Raw genomic sequence first — 21,675 nt, 5'->3', positions numbered from 1 at the left:
CCTCGCCGGGTGTCGAATCGTACCCACCGCTACAAACACACACAAAGACAAAGATCCCCCAGATTGATTTTGACAGCACCTATGGAGGCCGTCACGGCACGCAACGGGGTGGGTGGCCAACACCACGCCCGGTCGAACTTTGTCTCCCTCGTGGCGATGTTTACACACCGAACCAGGTACTCATTTGAGGCTGAGTCGCCCTATGCGAGGCCCAGGACCGGTTCAGATAATCGTCACTGGCGTTGGCCGCGAGCGGGAATCGAACTCGGGTGGCTGGGTTCGTAGGGCAGCGCAGCGCTAACCACTACACTACCGCTGCCCACTCACTCACAGAGAGAACAGGCATCTTCGTGAACGCGTGCATTTGTTCAGAGTTACATTTCGATTTAAAAGCTTTCGTGACTGCAGGGATTCATCTTCTGGTTCTTTCGGTAAAGTCCACGTAGAAGGGAAATAATAAAATAATAAAAATAAACATAATAAAATAATTTTCACGACGTTTCGGCCACAACGCAAGCAGCCGTCCTCAGGTGAAGACCAGGTCTGTCAGACGCTGTCTCCCCGACAGACCTGGTCTTCACCTGAGGACGGCTGCTTGCGTTGTGGCTGAAACGTCGTGAGAATTATTATATTATGTTTTATTTTTATTATTTTATTGTTAGTTCTTTGTCAATTCACTGCTGGATGAGGAGGAGGGGTGGAGGGGCCGTTACAGTGGACGGCAGGGTGATGCATTGATTACACTTATGTCTCACGGCAACACGCGGCTGGGTTCGACTCCGGACTCGGGCAACTTTGGAGTTTGTACATTCTCTCCCCCCTCCCCTCTTCTGCGGAGGTTTCATTCACATATGTTCGATTTCCTCCCACAGCGAAAACATGCAATGTGTCTGGTATCGGTGAAAAGATCCCAACGTAAAAAAAAACAACCTGCATATCAACAATCGTGCTCGACCACCGATTCGCCCGGTTGGCTACGTACGGTGCGAAAGAAGTTCAACAAGCATGCAGCTGGGGGTCACAAACTGAGTAGCAACATTGCACCACCGCCCCCCACCCCACCACCCCCACTAATGTGACGAAAATTTGTCAGAACCCTGCTTAAAACAAGCGGTAACAAAGTCGTAAAATGTGACCGCGTTACAGACTGTAATCGAGTTGAAAATAAAACACGTGAATAAATGCACGTTGATGAATCTGCACGTGGGGCGGGTTTGGTTCGCGAGCAGGTCGCGTGGGTCAGGCGCCTCGGCCACGGCCGTCTTTGTCTCCCCAGCGAGGATGTTTACACGCAGCGTCGCATGCTCGTTTAAGTCCGAGCCGCAATAGTTTGGAGTCAAAGCCATTCGTTATGTACGTGTACCCCTAAACACGGCACCTTTGATCGGTATAATTTACAATAGAAAACCAAAATTTATTCGGTGAAGAATGATTATGGTGGTGATGGTGTTGGTGATTTTGATGATGGTGATGATGATGATGGTGATTATTATGATGATGTTGATGATGATGGTGATGATGACGAACACATGGAAAGCAATTGCGTGGATGTACAAGCTTTACCCTTGAATCGAGTGAAGTCATTTAAGTTGTCGGATGAGGTTGTATACAATATACGTTTTATAGCGTTGTTTTATAGACTGACTGCCCACAGTGTAGAGGTAAGCCACTTACCAATAACATTTACCAACGCCGATGACTTGCCAACACTAATACTATCTGCTCAACTGTCAGTATTTCTTTCGCACGCATGGCTGCTGATGAACGCCGCTGCACCACCACCACCGCAACAACAACAACACAAAAACCCACGCACGACCACGAAACAAGAACGCGCATTCGCACACGCGTCGTTATGCAACACGTACAACGCGGCGGGGATAATTAGGGTGCCCGGGAGAGAGAGAGAGAGACACATAAACGGGGTGCGATGACACGGAGTGACGTTTAACGGCGAACAACCCAAGACCTGCGTCTAGAGTGTCATCCGCTCACAGCCGAGCCGCCAGCGCACACACGCACACACACTCGCACACACACTCGCACACACTCGCACACACGCGCACACACGCACACACACACTCGCACACACGCACACACACTCACTCGCACACTCGCACACACACGCACACACACATTACACTCGCATACACGCACACACGCACACTACACACACACGCACACACACACACATTGCACACTCGCACACACACACGCACACACACACACTCACACACACGCACACACACATACACACTCGCACACACACACACTCGCACACACACTCACACCGACTCGCACACACACACTTGCACACACACCCACACACACATACACACTCGCACACACACACTCGCACACACACCCACTCGCACACACACATACTCGCCCGCTCACTCGCTCGTTCGCTCACTCTCCCACTCACACATGTGCCCCCCCCTCTCCACCCCCCCGCCCCCCACCGTGGTGCCTCTAACAGACTGTTGGGGCGAGTGTTGTTGGCGAGTGTGAACACCGACGAAGGCCGACGCTGACGCGTGACGGGGCGGTGGGTGACCAGCACCGCGCCCGGCCGCCTTTGTCTCCCTAGTGTTGATGTTTACACCCCGCAGCAAGTACTCAGTCGAGGCGGAGTCGACCTAGGGGGAGACCCAGGACCGGTTCAGATACTCGTCACCGGCGGTGGACGTGAGGTGGAGTAGAACTCGAGTCGCCGGGTTCGTAGCGCAGCGCCCTAACCGCTACCGTCCCACCCCCACCGCACTCAACAACAACAAAAAGACCCCCCATATAGCCTTCACAGACTGTTGGGGCAAGTGCTGTTAGCGAGTACCTATGAAGGCCGGAACGACACACGAGGGGATGGGTGGCCAGCACCACGCCCGACCGCCTTTGTCTCCCTAGTCACGATGTTTACACACCGCACCAGGTACTCATTTGAGGCTGAGTCAACCTAGGAGAGGCCCGGGACCGGTTCAGATAATCGTCACTGATGTTGGCCGTGAGCGGGAATCGAACCCGGATGCGCCGCGCGCTAACCGCTACACTATCGCTCCCCACAACAACAACACACACACACAGATAACACAGACACACACACGCGCGCACCCACGTGTCTGCAGGCATCGGGAGAGAGAGCGAGAGAGACTGCACTGAGCCCATGCTGTGATCAGATTCTGTCATCGTGTAGCTGTCGGCATCAGGCGCACGGTCAGGCTCACACAGCCCGAGCCATCAGCCCTACCAGCTCCGAGCTCTCACGGCAGCCCCGTAGCAAAGGGGGAAGGGGTGGGAGGGGGGCCGAGCCACCACCCCCCCGCCCCCTGCCGAAAGCTCAGGTCCACTTTGAATGCTTCGAGAACAATTAAGCGATGCGCTTCGCGGCACGGCTCGTACTCACAGGCGGTGAGAGCCCGAGACGCGAAGCAGATCTCAGCGTGACTCATTTCAATTAGCCTCGCCATTTATTTAAAGTTTGATTCACGTGCTGCACTGCCCTTATTCTATCCGCCCTCTCAGTATTTTTAGGATGCCCCGCTTTTAATTCAAAGTAGCAGCCAGCAACTCATTCGAAACCCTCCGTCCCACCCACCCTCCCTCCCTCCTTCCCACCAAACCTCCAGCTAGCCAGCAAAACTTTTACCTAATATAGTATGACGAGTCTTCTTGGTTCTTTCGGTAAAGTCACGTAGAAGGGAAGTAATAAAATAATAAAAATAAAACAATAAAATAATTCTCACGACGTTTCGGCCACAACGCAAGCAGCCGTCCTCAGGCCTGGTCTTCGCCTGAGGACGGCTGCTTGCGTTGTGGCCGAAACGTCGTGAGAATTATTTTATTGTTTTATTTTTATTATTTTATTAGTTCTCTTCTACGTGGTGACTTTACCGAAAGAACCGAGAAGATGAATCCCTGCAGTCACGAAAGCTTTACATCGAAATTTAGTATGACCAAGTCAGGCCACAGGGTTGTTCAACGTTGCTCACACCTCCAACAATGCGCACTCACCCTCTATTGCAGTGGTTCTTAACCTTCACTGCAGTCTGGGACTCCTTTGGTTACAACATCTACAATGTGAATACAAACGTGGGGTTTGATGAAACAAAGGAAGATGCACTTACGTGCCTCGTGCTGAATTCGCGATTTCAATGATTTACCTTCTCAAACAAATCTGGCCACGTCTCGCACCTCCAGGCGGTGCGTGCACCCCAGGTTAATAACGACTGCACTATGATAAAATAATGATAATGATTCACTGTAAACAGGACAGTGACATTTTGAAATGTACCTATTTTCAATGAGAAAACGTGTGCATTAGTGTCATTCCTTCACGTAAAGTACTGGTCACAAAAGCAAAGTTTGTGGGGACTGATAGACATTTTCTATACTTTTAGGCGTAAGCAATTAAAAAATAACACTCACTACCCAGGAACAAAAATTGTGTTACATCGTATAATTGAACATCAACTTCGCCGTGAGAATGTTGTGGTTGCGATGTGCTGGGCTGCTCTACGCAGTGTTTTTTTCGTTCTTGTGGTTGTGCCGCGTGCACTCGGACACGATGCCCGACGTTTCAGTTCCCGAAGGAGCTCTCGGCACGTGCAGCGAAAAACGTCGGACATCGTGTCGAACACCATCGGTGAACCAGGAAAAAGTCGGCATCAGCTGTGGCTACGGTGGCTTCTAGCTGCACTTGATGGGTTCGTGGGTGTGTGTCCAGGTTTCAGCGGCCAGTCATCAAAGCGTGTCCTCGAGTTTTCCCGAGTTAATGTTTTCAGCCCGGTCACCAATGACCGCACACACACACACAGACAACTCGCCCATCGCATTAACGTTCGTCCTGCTCTCAATGTATATGAGTTCCATGTTTATTGATTAAAATATCGCTTTGACCGTCATGTACTCCGCACCTCCAATTAGCGTGGTTGTCTCCCTCCGGTGCGAAAGAAGCTCAGGAGCACGTGCATCCATACGACGGACATTGCTACCACGTGGCAGAGCGCACTAACAACACTTGCCCCAACAGTCTATTGAGGCTATATAGGGAATCTTTTGTTTGTCTTTGTGGACCAGAGGTCACATTCAGAGATGTCAGAATGCAGCTCTGTGAAATCCACTTCCGCGGGCCGTTCTCTCGCGCGGAGAGTCGCGTCGCTGTGTGAGATGATGACGAAAGCGCACACAGTGGGGAGGGGGCTGGGGGGGGGGGACCAAAAATTCGCTCAAGTAAAAAATAAGTTCAAAATCAGAGGAGCAAAAAAGAATATTCGACGGAAATATTTGCACCACCGCCCCCTTGTCGCCACCCCCACGCGGCTTGTGCTCAGACACCGAACTCGTGGATTCGCCAGCCCAGCCGCAGTGGCTGGCTTCATCATAGCCCCCCCCCCTCCCCCCCCCCAATGCACCCCCGCCACCACCGGCACGAGGTTGCGCTTCGTTCAGTTTTGCGGGAGAGTCACTCGCGCCTGCAGCGTGGGGATTGAGTTGGGAATGTGCCAGGGAAACTGCAGGGGTCCGAGGAAGGTGGATGTGGAGTTGGGTGGAGGTGGGGAGGGGGGGGCGTGAAGGAGGATTGGGTGAGGGGCGGAGGGGGGGAGAGAGGGGGGAGGCGCACGTGGTGGAGAAATGTGGCGTCGGGAAAAAAAAACAGAGGCTCGAGTCGATGTCATTTGCCGGGGTGGGGAGCATCATCCAGAGCTGTCCCTTAGGGGATGACGAATCGGGGTGCCTGCCCTGGGCCCCGCGCTTTGTGGGGGGGGGGACGCTTCGGCGTCACGGTGTCAGATGTAATACAGCGGGATCAGTTTGAAGGCGTCGAGGGGTGGGGGGGGGGGGTCCACACGGTTGGATTTTTCTGGGGCCCCGCACCCCGCAATGGACATTAGAGCCATAATCATTGTCACGAAGAGCATCGATTGGCAATGGGTGGGCAGGGGGTGAGGGGCAAATGGGGGAGGTTGCGGCACATGAGGCGATGGTGTCTATGGTTCGACACACGGAGATCTCTACGGGTGTGCTGCTCACGTGTTGAGCAGAAACTCTGTGCGGTCTGCCTGAGGCAAACGCACACACACACACGCAACGTTTGCACGCTCACTCGCTCACTATAACCAACCACTTTGCGTACACTGATCATCACGCAACCATCTACAGCACACTCACCCATCTCACATCTAGCAACCTTACGCAAAACAACTGCTGCACATCTATCCCACAGACTGTTGGGGTAAGCGCTCTAAGCGAACACGTGTGACACCTCTGAAGGTCGGCACGGCACACGACGGGGTGGGTTGCTAGCCTCACGCCCGGCCGCCTTTGTCTCCCCATTGACGATGTTTACACATCGCATTAGGTACTCATTTTGTAGGCTGAGCAGACCTAGGGGAGGCCCAGGAAAGGTTCAAATAATCGTCACTGGTTGTTGCCCGTTAGCGGTAATGGAAGTCCGGTCTCCGGGTTCGTAGAGTCGTGCAGTAACCACTACACTACCCCCCCCCCCCATCCCACACACACGCTCATCAGTGATCCTCCGCGCAGCGTCCGCATTGTTCCACCACGCCACTAAACCCCCCAAGAGGTGACCATAAACAGGCACGACGCCGACGGTCCGTAATGGTTGTTACTGGCGCGGTCGCCTCTCTCCGACACGCGCCGGAGCCTCTAGCGCAGGACACGGGAGCCGTGTGGCTTGTGATCATCAGTGGCCCCGGCGGCCTGGATGAGGAGGAGGAGGAGGCTGTGAAGTGAGAACGGCGGATAGAGGTCGCGTTTAATGGGGACGAGGTCCCGGAGCAAAGAGGATTCGCGAAACCCCCGGCGGGTCAGGCAAGGCCCCCATGAGGGGCGATAAGGAGGGTGAGGGAGGAGGGTTGAGGATGTGGGGGTGAGGAAATGAACCCCGGGCATTGAACGGGGCTAGTGGGGTCGAGCAAGGGGACAGTTGGGGTGAGCGAGGGGTACCCAGGAGCAGGGTAACTCCTCGGGGATGAAGAGAAGATTTTCGTGCGAGTCATTGACTTTCCGTTGACGAAGAGCGCATGGATAACAATGGCATGGATAACAATGGCATGGATAACAATGGCATGGATAACAATGGTGAGTCCATGCGTCTACTGTGCATTCACCTCTCCATAGGGATGGAGCGTACAATAACATAGGATTGTTATCGACAGGCATAACTTGTACTCTTAGTGGTAGTGCCTTACGCCGATAATCCGGACTCAAATCTAGCCTTGTGGCGCTCCATAAAATATCCAGTGGGAAATTCGGCCCTGATCATGAACATCAGCCATGTTCAATCAACTGCTGCATGAAGGTCTCTACCAAGTTGTCGCTATCTCTCACAATCCTGCAATTGTAATAATCCACGCATTGCACCCACGCGCGAGCTGATTGATATATGATAAAAAAAACAGAAGGCTGACGAGATATTATTATTTATTCAAACGGCGACCCTGAATCGATGAAATGACTGAATGTCAAATCTAACTGTGGGTCAGAATAACAGGGCCACCCCCACCCCCTCCTCCTCCCTATCATTTACGACACATTTACATTGACGCCAACTAACCCAAAACAACACTTGATCAGACTTGCGTTGGGACGTGGCCCCCGTCTCCCGTTCACGGACTAAATTCCGGAGAAAACCTGGGGAACCCCAGCCCATCGCTTTCACGCCAGGAGTGGAGGGGGGACGTCTCGTACCACGAGTCCATCGTGGGACCACACTCGAGTTTTGTTTACCACGGGTGGTGCCAAAATGTACTGCGTTCCCGCGTTACGGATGATGCCAGTGTCTGGTCGCGTTGCTCCGAGTGGCCAAGACCAAATGTGTTCCTTTTGGGATGTGTTTCAGATTTTTTGTTTGGATGAATCCGATGAAAACAAAATCCATTTGGGGCCTAGATATGAAATTTCGGACGATCCGATAGTTCGTTTGCTGTTTCAGTTTGATCTGAAGACCGGATCGATTCCACCCTTGGTGAAAGTGGTGTCACATAGCTCCCAGGTTGCGCCACGTGTAATCCAACGTGATGGAAATTGTTGTCCTTCCCCGCACCTCCGATTAGCACGGTTGGCTACGTATGGTGCGACAGAAGTTCAACGAAAAGGGGGACGGATCGCGGACATACGATGAGGGTTTATGCGCGGTGAATGTTCATGGATCGTACGATTGCGAATTCCTAATTGTTTTCACAGAAACGTGTTTGGTTTGACTGCACAATAAAAAAACTTGGTGTACGCACGCGATGCGATCACGTGGAATCAGGGTGACGTCACTGCCGCAAAACACGAAGACCCTTGGCAGGATGAGTACGTCACGGAAAAGCCCCCACACAAAAAATAACTGATGGGGAAAAAAAATCTCTGAAATTGTCCTTGAAATTCCTGCCCCCTTGCCACAAACATATGAAATCGCTATTTTTATTTAAACGAGGTTTTCGTTTAATTGTTTTTATCTTGGCCACTGAAGGATGTTGGTACAACTCAAGCGTTGCCAGCAAGTAAAACATTTGGTCTGGGCACGCGGACTAAGCCAACCCTGGGCTCTCGCGTCCACTCAGCCACAACACAAAAGCAGCCTTCACCTGCCACTCTGCAAATTGGCGGTGACTTTGTGTGTGTGTGTGTGTGGAGAGAAAGACCAGGAACGGACAAAAGAACCACGCCAATTACGGGCAGAGGCGGTGACGCGCGGCGAACTCCGTGCTTCCGTTTAATCCATCGCGATGGTTTTGGATGAAGACCGTCAGGCGAGAGAAGCTGCAGCCGCCGCTGCTTCCGCTGCTGCTGTTTCTGCTGTGCGTGGTGGGTGTTTGTCTCAAGCGACAGATGACTGCGAGCGTTTCATCTCAAGATGGCCTAGATTCAGCCTGGCCGCTTCAAATTTAATTCCGCAAATTAACCGAGAAGCCACCAACACCGCTGACCCCCATCTAATTTCTCCCTCTCTCTCTCTCTCTCTCACTTTTTTTTCTCTTTACTAAAAGTGATTCAATTAAAATGTTTCCGCTGGCAGATGGAGATGGAAAAAATAAACTTAAGCGAACGCTGCGCACTCGAAACAAAATGCAAACGTGAACCGAGATGGAAGGGCGTTTATTATTATTATAATAATAATCTAATCCGCGTTAATTATATCGGCTAAACTTTCCTGGGCACTGTTAAATCTGACCTTTATTCGGCAAAAGGTCACCAGCGTCGGGTGATCGTCGAACGCCGCAGGTTCAACGGCAGCGGCAAAGCTATCGGGTGCGCAGGCGGTGCAACTGCACAGCGGCCCACGGGGCCTAGGGGTTACTATAGGAAGAGGGGGGTGGGGTAAATCTGGCAGGGGCCACCCGTTCCGTTCCCTGCGCGAGAGACCATGCCAACCGCGCCGTGCCCCTTGGTGAATGGGCGTCAATTCATTCAGAGGGTCATCTCTGAGGCCAGCGTCCCCCGCGGTGAACCCACAAGACACGTTGTTCTGAACAAGTCTGTTGACGACGTTTGTGTCTACGAGGCGAGCAGTCAACCTCCCTGAGCTGCCACTAAAGAAAGGTCGATAAATTATGTGTTCAAGGATGGAGACGAGACCACTGTGAAGTACTACAAGACCAACCAGCACTGCCACTTAACCACCCACCGCTCCCGTTATGCCATTGGATTCCCATTTGGACACCCTCCACTATCACGAAATCACCCATCACTACCACTAAACCACCCATCACTATCATTAAACTACCTAACATGACCACTAAACCACCCGTTAATCCCACTAAACCACTTATCACTACCACTAAACTACCCATCACTATCATTAAACTACCTAACATGACCACTAAACCACCCGTTAATCCCACTAAAACACCTAACATTACAACTAAATCACCGGTAACTACCACTAAAACACCCATCACTTCCACTCAACCACGTATCACTACCACTAAACTACCCACCACTACCACTAAACCACCTAACGTTACAACGAAACCACCCGTTACTACCACTAAACACCCATCGCTTCCACTAAACCACCCATAGCTACAACTAAACCCACCCGTCATGACGGTAAGAATTGTACACATTTCACAACAGCACTAATGTATGACCTTTGTCATCTCTAAATTACAGAAGAAACACACGGGGATCGGAGGACAAACGCACGTTAGCTGAATCGCATCGCCCGTTAATAAGAGTACTGCAAAGGGGGCCGGGGGGGGGGGGGGGCACGGGACACACCGCGGCAATGAGGATGGATGGATGATGATGGCGGTGGCGGTGGTGGTGGGCCGATGGGCAAAGAACGGTGATGGAACGGGCAGAGTTGGGAACGCGCGCCAGAGGACAACTCCCACCGTTGAGACGGAGCGATAAGAATAGCTGAGGCGTGTGGGACGGAGCGAGATGGATTGTGGCATCAGCGCGGGCAGTGTGGATATATGGGCCCCCTCCGATGCGCGTGTATATTGTAACGCGCCTTGGGGGAATGCATTTGCATCTGGACTCTGGATACAAATATAATGTGGAAAAAAATAAACAAAACAGACAAAGGCACGGCCCCTGCAATTTCTTTCTTGCTTGCTTGTTCACGGCATTTGCTGGTGGAAAGACCGCCAGAAGGTATTTGGTCTACTCTTCCACGCGAGTCATATATCTTTTAAAGAGGTGGGGTGGGGGGGTATACCTATCCAGAATGTACCCCACCGCACGCAAGCAACTGATATATCGAGTGCCGTGTGCTCCATTCCAATTGCTGGGTGGACAGAGGCGGTGGTGGAGGTGGGGGGGCGAATTTAAGAAATGTGCTCAGTTTAATAAATTGCTGAGCCGAGGGATCGAACCGGCGGACCTCTGGATAGCGAGTCGAGCGTGATGCCCGTTACACAGCAGCAGCAGCATCCCTTCTGAGGCCAAACAATAACCCACTGCCCTTTGTCGTCGGTCCACTACTGGACGAAAGCCTCTCGGTGCCGTGTCGGCAATGGGGATTTGTACTCTTAGTTTTTTCGGTAAAGTCACGTAGGTAAAAAAATGAAATTAAATTTTAAAAAATATTAATTTCATTTTTTACCTACGTGACTTTACCGAAAGAACTAAGAGTATGAATCCTTGCAGTCACGAAAGCTTCAAATCTAGAATGGGGATTTGCTTAACCATACTTCACCGCTTTGGTCAATGCAGATTAGTAAAGAAGGGGGGGGGGGCGGCGGGAGGGGGGGGGGGCGGAAAGGAGCACGGCAGAACCGATTCAGATATCAATTCGCCACTGATGCCAGCCGCCGTATTGTCCGGAAAGTAAGACGCACCATTGCGGGGGGGGGGGGGGGGCGGGTCAATGTCGGGGGGGGGGCGTCTTAATGATCCGGTGAATACCGTGTGACTGAGCCGGGTTCACAGCGCAGCGCGTCAACCACTGCGCCACCCACCGCTCCACTCGCTCCAGCCATAGATTCCTTTCGCGAGTGGTTCACGGTGGGGAGGCTCTCTTCGTGCGCGTGTGTAGGGAGGGCGCCGCCTCGCCAACGCGGAGCTGCGATCAACATTGACGCTGGGCACCTTTTTTTATGAGCTAATGAAGTGAGCGAGATGTCCGCTGACGTTTTTGTTGTTGTTGTTGTTGCGTGAACGCGTTTATAACATCTCGGCAGCAGTCGCGTTGGCTTGACGAGCGTTTGAGCGGTGGACTGATTCGTTCCATTGCATTGTAAAGATGCACACTTTTCGAGCCGATTTTATTGCAGTTAAAACAACTTTACGTGCGATGAAGAAGGGGCCATGACCCGAAACGTCGCCGATTATCAACGTTTTCCTTTCACGTGTGCTTATGCACAACTGCCGAGGCAACAGCAGCAGCATCGCGAGAATTCTGCCATGTGTTGACTAATGGTGAATGTGATTCTTTGGGTTTGTCAGTAAAGTCACGTAGATAGGTTCAAAGAAAAAAAAACTACGACGTTTCGATCGCAACACAAGCGGTCGTCATCCTTTTCCTGATGACTACCGCTCGTGTTGCGATCGAAACGTCGCAGTTTTTTGTTTGTTATTTTCTTTGAACCTATCTACGTGACTTTACCGACAGACCCAAAGAATGTGGATTCCTGCAGTCAATATTTAGTGGTGAATGGTAGCGCCTCTAGTGGTTGCCGGTATGATTCGTCAGGGCGGGGGGTTGACACTCGGGCCTCACAGCAACAAGAGACACGGGTTCGACTCCCAACTCGGGGCGCCTTTCTACGTGTGGAGTTTGTATGTTCTGCCCCTGTTTGTATGTTTGTGTGTACGCATGTACGTATGTTCTCTCCTCGTTCTGTCTGGGTTTCCTCCGAGATATATCGGGTTTCCTCCCACAGCTAATAACACATTCCTGCGGAGGGAGCTGGTAGGAACGTTGGGTTGCTCGGTCAATGGTCAGGGTCAACGGCGGCGTGGTGTATTCCGCAAATATGTCCGACTGTGAGGGCGGGCACAAGCCGGCGTGAGTAGGTTAAACGTTGAGTTTTATAAGGGCACCACGGGGTGACCAGTCCCCACCACCCAGCCCCACCCCTCCCACCCCCACCCAGCCCCACCTTCCCCACCCAGCCCCTCCCCACCCTCCCCTCTCCACCCAGCCCCACCCCTCCCATTTTTGGATGCACGACAGACGGACACAATAATCCCCTGTGGGCTGGTGTAACCAGGAAGCTCCTACCAGTATAATAAAATGTCACTGGGAATGTCCAAAGCATTCCGACGCTGAAAAGCCACCTGCAAATCACTCCACTTTGGATCACACACACACGCGCGCGCGCACGCACTCTCGCCAATTTACCAAGCGCAAGGAAAGAAAGACAACACACACACGGGGCTGTCAGCAGCAGCAGCAGCAACAGCAGCAGCCATGATTGATCCACTGCTGGATGACAGCCTACCACCCAACCTGCCTTCCCCCCACCCCCCCCCCCCCACAGCCGTTGACATCTCTCCCGGTTCCGCGACGCAACAATCCACCCAGCAGCCACAGTGCACGGGAGTTGATTTCATCGCTCCGTCTCCACGATGGACGTGATTTTTTCTCGGGTGCGTTGTCTCCTTTGGCTTCCACTCCGTGGTTAGACTCGACCGTCATCCCGTCTAAACACGACGTACCCCTGCTCGAGTCCTTCTTAACTTTCTCAACAAAATTGTTCGGTGGAACTGCGTCGGCAGTGGCTCACAAGCACAACGAACTAAACGAACTGATGAGCAACGTGAGTCATTCATGAGTCATTCATGAGTCATTCGTGTGCTATGGAGAAGAGCCATTGCCTATATATATTTTTTTAAAGTCACAGCGTTATTGGCTAACGCATAGACTTGTATGTACTTTTTGACAGTGAAAACGATTTGAAAATCTGGTACACGTGACATAATGCCTACACTATGAAACGGCGTGGTGACGTATTGAATACAGAGACTCACACATAAAGCCATAGACTTGCACAGAAAGCCATAGACTAATATCTGAATCGGTCCTGGGTATCCCCTAGGTCGACGTGGCCTCAAATGAGAACCCGGTGCGATGTTAAACCATCGCCACGAGGGAGACAAATGCGGTCGGGCGTGGTGTCGTACCTGCCTTCATCCGTGCTCGCTAACAGCACTTGCCAAACAATCTGTTCAGGCTACACGGGGGGGGGGGGGGTCTTTGTGTTTCTGAGTCGGTGGCAGCTGATGACCGGTGACTTTTGCCCCTCGTGGTCCTTGGAGCAGCGCGGCGTGACCTCCGCACTCATCTCTCGCGGACACCGTGACCTCTTACCCACCCCTCCCACCTCTTCTCCCCCTCTCCCCCTCCTCCTCCTCTCACCGTGACCGTGCCGCCGCTCTGCGCCGTCTGCTGCTGCTGATGGTGCTGCTGCTGCTGGTGATGGTGGTGGTGGTGATGCGACGCCGGGGGTTGCTGCGCCACCGCCGCCGTCGTGTAGAGGGCGGCGGCCACCTCGTGATCGGGCGGAGGCGCGACTCCTCCGCCCGGCTGCCCGGAGCCGTAGTCCGGCACGACGCCGTGGGGGAGCGCCGCGTGCGGCGGTGGCGGCGGCGCCGCTCCGTAGTCGGCGGGGACGCCGTTCTGGGACGGCGCCGCGAACTGTCCCGACGGGTACGCGTGCGCCATGGGCTCGGGGGGCAGCGGGGGCTCCTGCGTCCCCTTTACGGGTCGCGGGAGGGCGGTGGGGTGGTGCGGTTGGGGAGTGGTGTGGATGGTAAGGGGAGGGGGAGAGAGAGAGGGTCGGTGGGGGGTGGAGGAGGAAATGTGGGATGGCAACAAATGTGTGCGGGAGTGTGGTGGATGGAGGTGGGGGGAAGGATGGCAAAATATGTGGGGGGCGAGGAACGATGGGGGTTCGAAATGGGGGGCAGGGTGACAAAAGGATGTGGGGGGCGAGGAGCAGAGACAACAATAGCATGAGCGCTGAGCAGGTAATCCTGTTGACTAGCACAACATCAAACATCAATGTGGAGCTGTGGTGCAGTGGTTCGCGGTGCGCACACAGCCAGAGGTAAATGCACCTCGGATACAAATGCATAACGGTCACCACAGCGCTTGTGCCAGGCTAGGTACACTTTGATTGCCAATGCAATCTTCCGTATTGACTCGGCTGATATGGACACGTGCTGTTAGCGAGCACCTATGAAGGCCGACGCGGCGAACTCGGGGTACGGGTATGGCCAGCATTGCGCAGCGGCCGCCTTTGTCTTCCCAGAGATGATGTTTACACACCACACCAGGTCCTAATTTGAGGCTGAGTCGACCTAGAGGAGGCCCATGACCGGTTCAGATAATCGTCACTGGGTGTTGGCCGTGAGCGGGAATCGAACCCGGGTCGTCGGGTTCGTAGCGCAGCGCGCTAACCGCTACACCACCGCTCCCCACCATGTACACACACACGCAAATACACACACACCTGCACCAGCTACTCAGGACCGGTTCAGATATTCGGCACCGTCGTTGCCCGCGAGCGGGAATCGAACTCCGGTGAACGGGGGTGGGGTGGGGGGGGGGGGTCATTAGCGCGGTGCGTACTCGCTCATGCGTGCAGACGGACAGCTCCACGCGTGCAGGATGACATCGCACACGGGAGCCGTGGAAGCGAAGTCGTCCCACAGCCGCCACCACGAGGAGACGGCAGCCGTAGCCGGCTACGAGATCGGCCGTCGCTCCCCTGGGTCCCCCACCACCCCCATCCCACCCCTGGATACTCTGAGCGCGGCTCTGCCACGGCGCCTGAGATGTTTGCCTGTCTGACTGTCTGCCTGTCTGTCGGCGGCGCGCCTGTGATGCTCTCTGTGAGTCTGTTGAACCTCTTCGTGGTTCTTTCGGTAAAGTCACGTAGAAGGGAAGTAATAAAATATAATTATTTTATAAAATATAATTATTTTATTACTTCCCTTCTACGTGACTTTACCGAAAGAACCAAGAAGATGAATCCCTGCAGTCACGAAAGCTTTAAATCGAAATCTGTTGAACCTGATTGGTTGCTTACACGTCCGTCTACCTGTGCGCATGGCTACCTGTCTGCCTGTTCGGTCCGCGCGTCTGTTTTCCCGTCTTTCTGCTGAGTTGTCTGTCTGCCAAACTGCCTGTCTGCGGGTCTATTTGCGTTGTCGGTCTGCCTGTCTGTCTGTCTGTCAGTGCGTACGTCTGCCTGTACGTTCACTTGCCAACCCTACAGGTATGTTCGTCAGCCTGGGTCTGCCTATCAATTCTAGATTTGAAGTTATCGTGACTGCAAGGATTCATACTCTTAGGTTTTTTCGGTAAAGTCACGTTGGTAAAAAGTAAAAATAAATAATAAAAATAATAGAAATAATAATAGAAATAAAATAATAAATCACGACTTGTATTGCCTCCGAAACGTCGTGATTTATTATTGTATTTCTATTATTATATCTATTTTATTATTCATTTTTATTTTTACCTACGTGACTTTACCGAAAAAAACCTAAGAGTATCTGCCGATCAAATCTACTGACTGTCTGTCTGCATGTCTGTCAGACGATCTCTCTCTCTATCTGTCTGTTAACCCTGCATGCCTGTCTGTCTGTTTCCCCCCGCCTGTATACTGATGTGTCTGCCTGTGTGTCCGCCTGGTGGTCTTTGTGTTTGCCTGTCTCTCGCTCGTCCGTGCGTTGTATTTCTCGGCCTTGACACCCGCCGTCGCTTTGCTCCCCTCCGCCTCGCATCTCGCCTCCTCCTCCTCCTCTTCCTCCATCCTCCTCCTCTCCCCCACCGCAATATAACGAGCGACCTTCATTTCAGCGATTATTTATTTATTTGCTCTCGCACAAATGTCAATAATTTATGAAATGTTGCCATTAGCAGGCCTCTTGGAGATCACTTAAACGAACGGCCACTGCTGTGCGCGTGCGTGCGCGCGCGCGCGCGTGCCGTCGTGATGGCCCGTGACATCAACCTTGACTACTTCGTCCGCATTTCACATTTGTAGAAAAATATGACAATGCGAAATAGGGGGATTTTAGCCGGCATGTCGGGGCCAGGGACGGCTAAGATGAGAGCTTGGTTCGGCGAGCGGGGTAGAGCTTGCGCCGTCTGGAGGCGGACGTAATCTTTACGTAAATGATGTTGATGGTGACGTCATGGTGCTTCTTTAATGTATTTAAATAAGTTCGCCACCCTGGTCATTAAGGGTTCGTGGTGGAGGTAGGAAGAGGGAGGGATATGGCATGAGCAGGCAGGCCCAAGACCGGTTGGCATATATCACCAGCCACGATGTTCACCATGCATTGAAATTGAACTGAGGTCGTTGTGGTTTCGGCGGAGTGGGATAACCACTGTACCACCGCTGCCTTTCGACCTGCAACATACATAATGACCGACATGTAGCTCGTGATTTAGTGCTGCTGCTGCCTTGCCAGGTGGTGCACACGCACAAACAACAACAACAAGTCAACACATTCGTCAACAACAACAGCAGCATTCTGTGGTGAGAGTAGTCATATTTTTGGTTTATATTTGGGGGCGGCGTTTCGGGCAATTGCCCCTTCTTCAGAGCACGCAGAGATACCTACCAGCCTGTTCTTTTATGCCAACATTTTGTCAGTAACCCCTCCAGCACCCGACTGGAATGTCACGATTACAAGTATATTATGAGTATTCACTATTATCATTGACACGTGCCGATGAATTTGTGAAACTGCGACCAATAAACCTCCTTCTCATTCGTGGACCGAGACGTTGAACGCCGACGCATGCTGCTCATCCTCCTCGGCTAATGCGGTTTCTTTTCTTTTAGTTTTACTTAAGAGGCGGTAGCGCTTAAGTGGCACGCGCCAACGTGAATCGTCAACCCACTTGCTGTACTGCCACTTGGCCACCTCTGAGTCCACGCAATGTTCCACGCCCTTTGCCCACCCTGTGCGGACGCGCGAGTTACTCCTGTTGGCAAACACGTGCCGAGTAGACATTGTATCGATCCGCCAATTAAATTCGATCCCCAGAATCAATTATTAACGACGAATGCAAATAGCACCTCAATGATATGCAAATGTTACATTTGGCCTTGGGGGATTGACTCGGCCTATCATCCCTCCAGGGGGGGGGGCGGGGGTCGATACAACGAGCACCACTTTGTGAGTCATTCAACAATGGTGTCATAGTGGATATACATCCCAAAACCTCACGCCCCCTCTCCCCCCGTCATAGGAATGTGTAATTTACACCACAGGCGAAGGTTATAAACAGAAGATGCTAACAGCTTCAATGTTGAGGAATCACTACGACTTTTGATGAACGAGACCAAAGATGAATCTCGATTGGTGACAGAGAACCATCCAGACATTTCATTTCAATTTCCCCATTCCCTGCGCCCCCCCCCCCCCTCTCTCTCCTCGTGTGTGCAGCTCGGGACAATGCACGTAAACACACGCACACAACGAGCCATCGATCTCATTTCTCTGGTGCCGTCGCTACGCGAGGTCTATTGCGTGCAGCACTCATCGGCGAGTAGGGAAGGGATGGATCGTAACAGTTTCACCATTACGAGCCTCCCCTCCTCCCTCCACCTCACCCCCTACTCCGCCGATGGACAGCAAGCGGGAGCCACGCGCCATTCCAGATGTGCGGTGTCTTGCAAATGGATTCACTACGCTAGCGAGTGTGTGTGCAGGCGGTGCAACTGCGCCACGAAGTGCGGGGGGGAGGGAGGGCGGTGGGGGGGAGGGGCTGCCCAGGTACCGTAGGACATAGACTCGGACCCATACCAACCTCGCCACTGTGTGAAGTCGTGGTGTGTGGTAGTGTTGTGTGCTGTATTGTAGTGATGGGTGCTGTGTGGTAGTGTTGGGTGCTGTGTGGTAGTGTTGGGTGCTGTGTGGTAGTGATGGCTGCTATGTGGTAGTGTTGGCTGCTGTATTGTAGTGTTGGGCGCTGTGTGGTAGTGTTGGGTACTGTGTGGTAGTGTTGGCTGCTGTGTGGTAGTGTTGGGTGCTGTGTGGTAGTGTTGGGTGCTATGTGGTAGTGTTGGCTGCTGCGTGGCAGTGGTGGGCGGTGTTTGGCAGTAATAATAGGTGACGTGTGGTACGAGGAGCTGAGGAAATTGGACAAGGGACCCCCATTCCATCCATTGCATCAGGACCTATGCCAACCGCGCTACGCCACTGGCAGCACAAGCCTCAACACGCGTGCTCCAGGATCGGTTATAACCGCGTGGGAGTTCAAGATAAAGTACCCCCGCCCCTCCATCCCACTCACCCCCCCCTCCGCCGCACACCACCACTGAACACACGAGGCATTGTCGGGACTATTTTGTGCGCGTGTAAGACTTCGTCCCCATGTGCGAGTGTCACCAGGAATAATGGGTGTGAGCGCATCCTTTGCAGCATCCGCTGTGTTTTCATCCCGGTTCTGAGATTTTGAGGGGTGGAGGCTGTGGGGGGGGGGGGGGTATAGCACCGACGGCAGCTTTGATACCCGAGCCCTCGGATGAATGGCATCGAATGGCATTGGTGTACGTGTGCATGCTGAACTCCTTTCGCGCCGTACCGAGCCAGCCGTGCCGATCGCAGGTTCAGCGCGCTGCCAATGCGCCCAACCGAAATTTACGACCAGCCTGGTGAAGTATGGCAGAAAAGCCGGCGGCGTTGTGGGGTGGCGGGGGGGGGTGCATCATCCACCAGTGGATTAATGAGGGCTCAAAATTATGTTGATATAACGTCGATCTTTGGGTTCCTCTCTACTTAAACCGGTTTAGTGCAAGGCGATTTTATGAAACCGTTCACGTGAACGCAAGGTTAACACGAGCTATTTCTCAAGAAGTTTGCTCGAAAGTAAAGTAACTGTAATTAATAACGTGGCTTGTAATTTCCAACAAGTTTGATCACTAATACGATTTAACCCCGGTGAACACGGACAGTGCTTTTGATAAACCACCTCAAAACTGTAAAAACTCCGCTCAACAGGGAGGTCGCTCCTTCTCTTCTGCTGCCCTCAGGAGTGGGCAGTGGGGGAGGGGGCGGTCTAAAACTCCCATCCCCACAACAATCACCCACAGCCATCCCTGTCCGTGCACAAGTCCAGTCTCAAGACCGTCTCCTCGCCTCTGACTGTCTTGACCGCATCTGCTCTCCACAGCTCTCCACGCTCAGCGCGACGGGAAAAAACCCCAAAATTCTGCAGCGCGCACAACCCGGGCACGGTGTCTCTTCCACACGTGGCGGGCGCGAGGTCAAAGACGAGTCCACCACGTGACTGCAGAACGTGCTGCCACCAAACGAATGCGAGGCCATCGGCAACTTCTCGCCACGAGCGATCACGTCACGGGAAGCCTCGAGCGCATCACCGACACCCGTAGCCGTTACCCAGTAAACGTGCCAACGTTTGGCCGACGTTGGCATGGGTTTGGAAATCAAATGTTGGTGCAACGCCCGACGTTGCGGAGGCGGAGGAGCGTGGGTGCGCTCGCTAGGGGAGGCTCTAAACGCGAACAACCCTCCATTCTCCCGCACCTCGCTAACCACTACCACCTAACTTCCAGAACCTCCACCATCACCATCAACCTCCTTGCGCCGCCAACTATCACCGCCAAACGTACGCACCACCGTCACGATCGGCCGCCACTCGGCAGAACGCGACTCGGACATCGGCCCGCGGGTTCTTGCGCCAGGCAAGGTGCACTTCGACAACTGCCACCACCACCGCCACCACCACCGTGTGAACTACAACAGAATCCTCCTCGCTGACGACCACGAACCACGTGAACACGGACTTTGTAAATCCTTCCCCAACTGTCTCCTCCCACCCCCTTCCACTACCCCCGTAAAAAAAACCCTCCACCAAAATAGAACAATCCCCACGTGGAGGGAAGTCAGAAGCACGTGTCAGAATGTATCCCACCCCCCACCCCGTACCCCTACACCCCGCCCCCTCAATTGTCATTCTCCTCCACCGCTAGATTCTACGCGCGAAGGAGGAGGTGGAAGAGGAGGAGGACGGAAGGGGGGAGAGAGAGGGATAGACACGAGCAACGAGGAGCCTGGGGGTATACGGTGCAGATTTAAAATAAATAAATAAGCACGCAGATTGAATGAGACAGGTTTACATATTGCAGTCGGCCCTATGCTGACAGGATCCGTCTTGGGAGAGAGATCCACTCTTTTGTTGCGTGAAAACTGGCCCCACCCCCTCTCCCTGCTACCCCTCTCGCAAAAAAAAGCTAGATTCACGAGTTATTCCTCAAGACTCCGTGCACTGTCTGGCCCAGGCGGTGTCCCAGGGTTAGGGATCTGTCTGGTCCAGGAGATGTCCAAGGGTTAGGGAGCTGTTTGGCCCAGGAGATGCCCAAGGGTTAGGGATCTGTCTGGCCCAGGAGATGTCCAAGGGTTAGGGTGCTGCCTGGTCCAGGAGATGTCCAAGGGTTAGGGAGCTGTCTGGTCCAGGAGATGTCCAAGGGTTAGGGATCTGTCTGGTTCAGGAGATGTCCAAGGGTTAGGGATCTGTATGGCCTAGCAGATGTCCAAGGGTTAGGGATCTGTCTGGCCTAGCAGATGTCCAAGGGTTAGGGTGCTGCCTGGTCCAGGAGATGTCCAAGGGTTAGGGATCTGTCTGGCCTAGCAGATGTCCAAGGGTTAGGGTGCTGCCTGGTCCAGGAGATGTCCAAGGGTTAGGGATCTGTCTGATCCAGGAGATGTCCAAGGGTTAGGGATCTGTCTGGCCCAGCAGATGTCCAAATGTTAGGGAGTTGTCTGGTCCAGGAGATGTTCAAGGGTTAGGGATCTGTCTGGTCCAGGCGATGTCCAAGGGTTAGAGATCTGTCTGGTCCAGGAGATGTCCAAGGGTTAGAGATCTGTCTGGTCCAGGAGATGTCCAAGTGTTAGGGATCTGTCTGGTCCAGGAGATGTCCAAGGGTTAGGGAGCTGTCTGGCCTAGCAGATGTCCAAGGGTTAGGGAGCTGTCTGGCCGAGTAGATGTCCAAGGGTTAGGGATCTGTCTGGTCCAGGAGATGTCCAAGGGTTAGGGAGCTGTTTGGCCCAGGAGATGTCCAAGGGTTAGGAATCTGTCTGGCCCAGGAGATGTCCAAGGGTTAGGGTGCTGCCTGGTCCAGGAGATGTCCAAGGGTTAGGGAGCTGTCTGGTCCAGGAGATGTCCAAGGGTTAGGGATCTGTCTGGTTCAGGAGATGTCCAAGGGTTAGGGATCTGTATGGCCTAGCAGA

At 53.1% G+C, this 21,675-nt stretch overlaps 1 protein-coding gene across 2 annotated transcripts in view; it reads right to left on the bottom strand.

The window, feature by feature from the left end:
• LOC133353550 (RNA binding protein fox-1 homolog 3-like) overlaps positions 1-21,675 on the bottom strand; it is a 185,716-nt gene that overhangs the window by 60,997 nt on the left and 103,044 nt on the right. The window contains exons 1-2 of one of the 2 annotated variants that reach the window (XM_061569871.1): positions 16,116-16,243; positions 13,817-14,155 (exon numbers count right to left, since the gene is read on the bottom strand). In XM_061569871.1, the coding sequence (XP_061425855.1) occupies positions 13,817-14,155; positions 16,116-16,220 (444 nt within the window). In that variant the 5' untranslated portion in view covers positions 16,221-16,243. Of the gene's footprint in view, positions 1-13,816; positions 14,156-16,115; positions 16,244-21,675 lie in introns of those variants that run through there. The other variant, XM_061569870.1, reaches the window with a different exon arrangement.

Source organism: Lethenteron reissneri, chromosome 44 (assembly GCF_015708825.2).
Source record: "Lethenteron reissneri isolate LAM-NWPU_2019-01 chromosome 44, ASM1570882v1, whole genome shotgun sequence".
NCBI classification, from domain to species: Eukaryota; Metazoa; Chordata; class Hyperoartia; order Petromyzontiformes; family Petromyzontidae; genus Lethenteron; species Lethenteron reissneri.
Note: the sequence above shows the minus strand (reverse complement) of the source record. Positions and strands in the feature narration are given on the sequence as shown.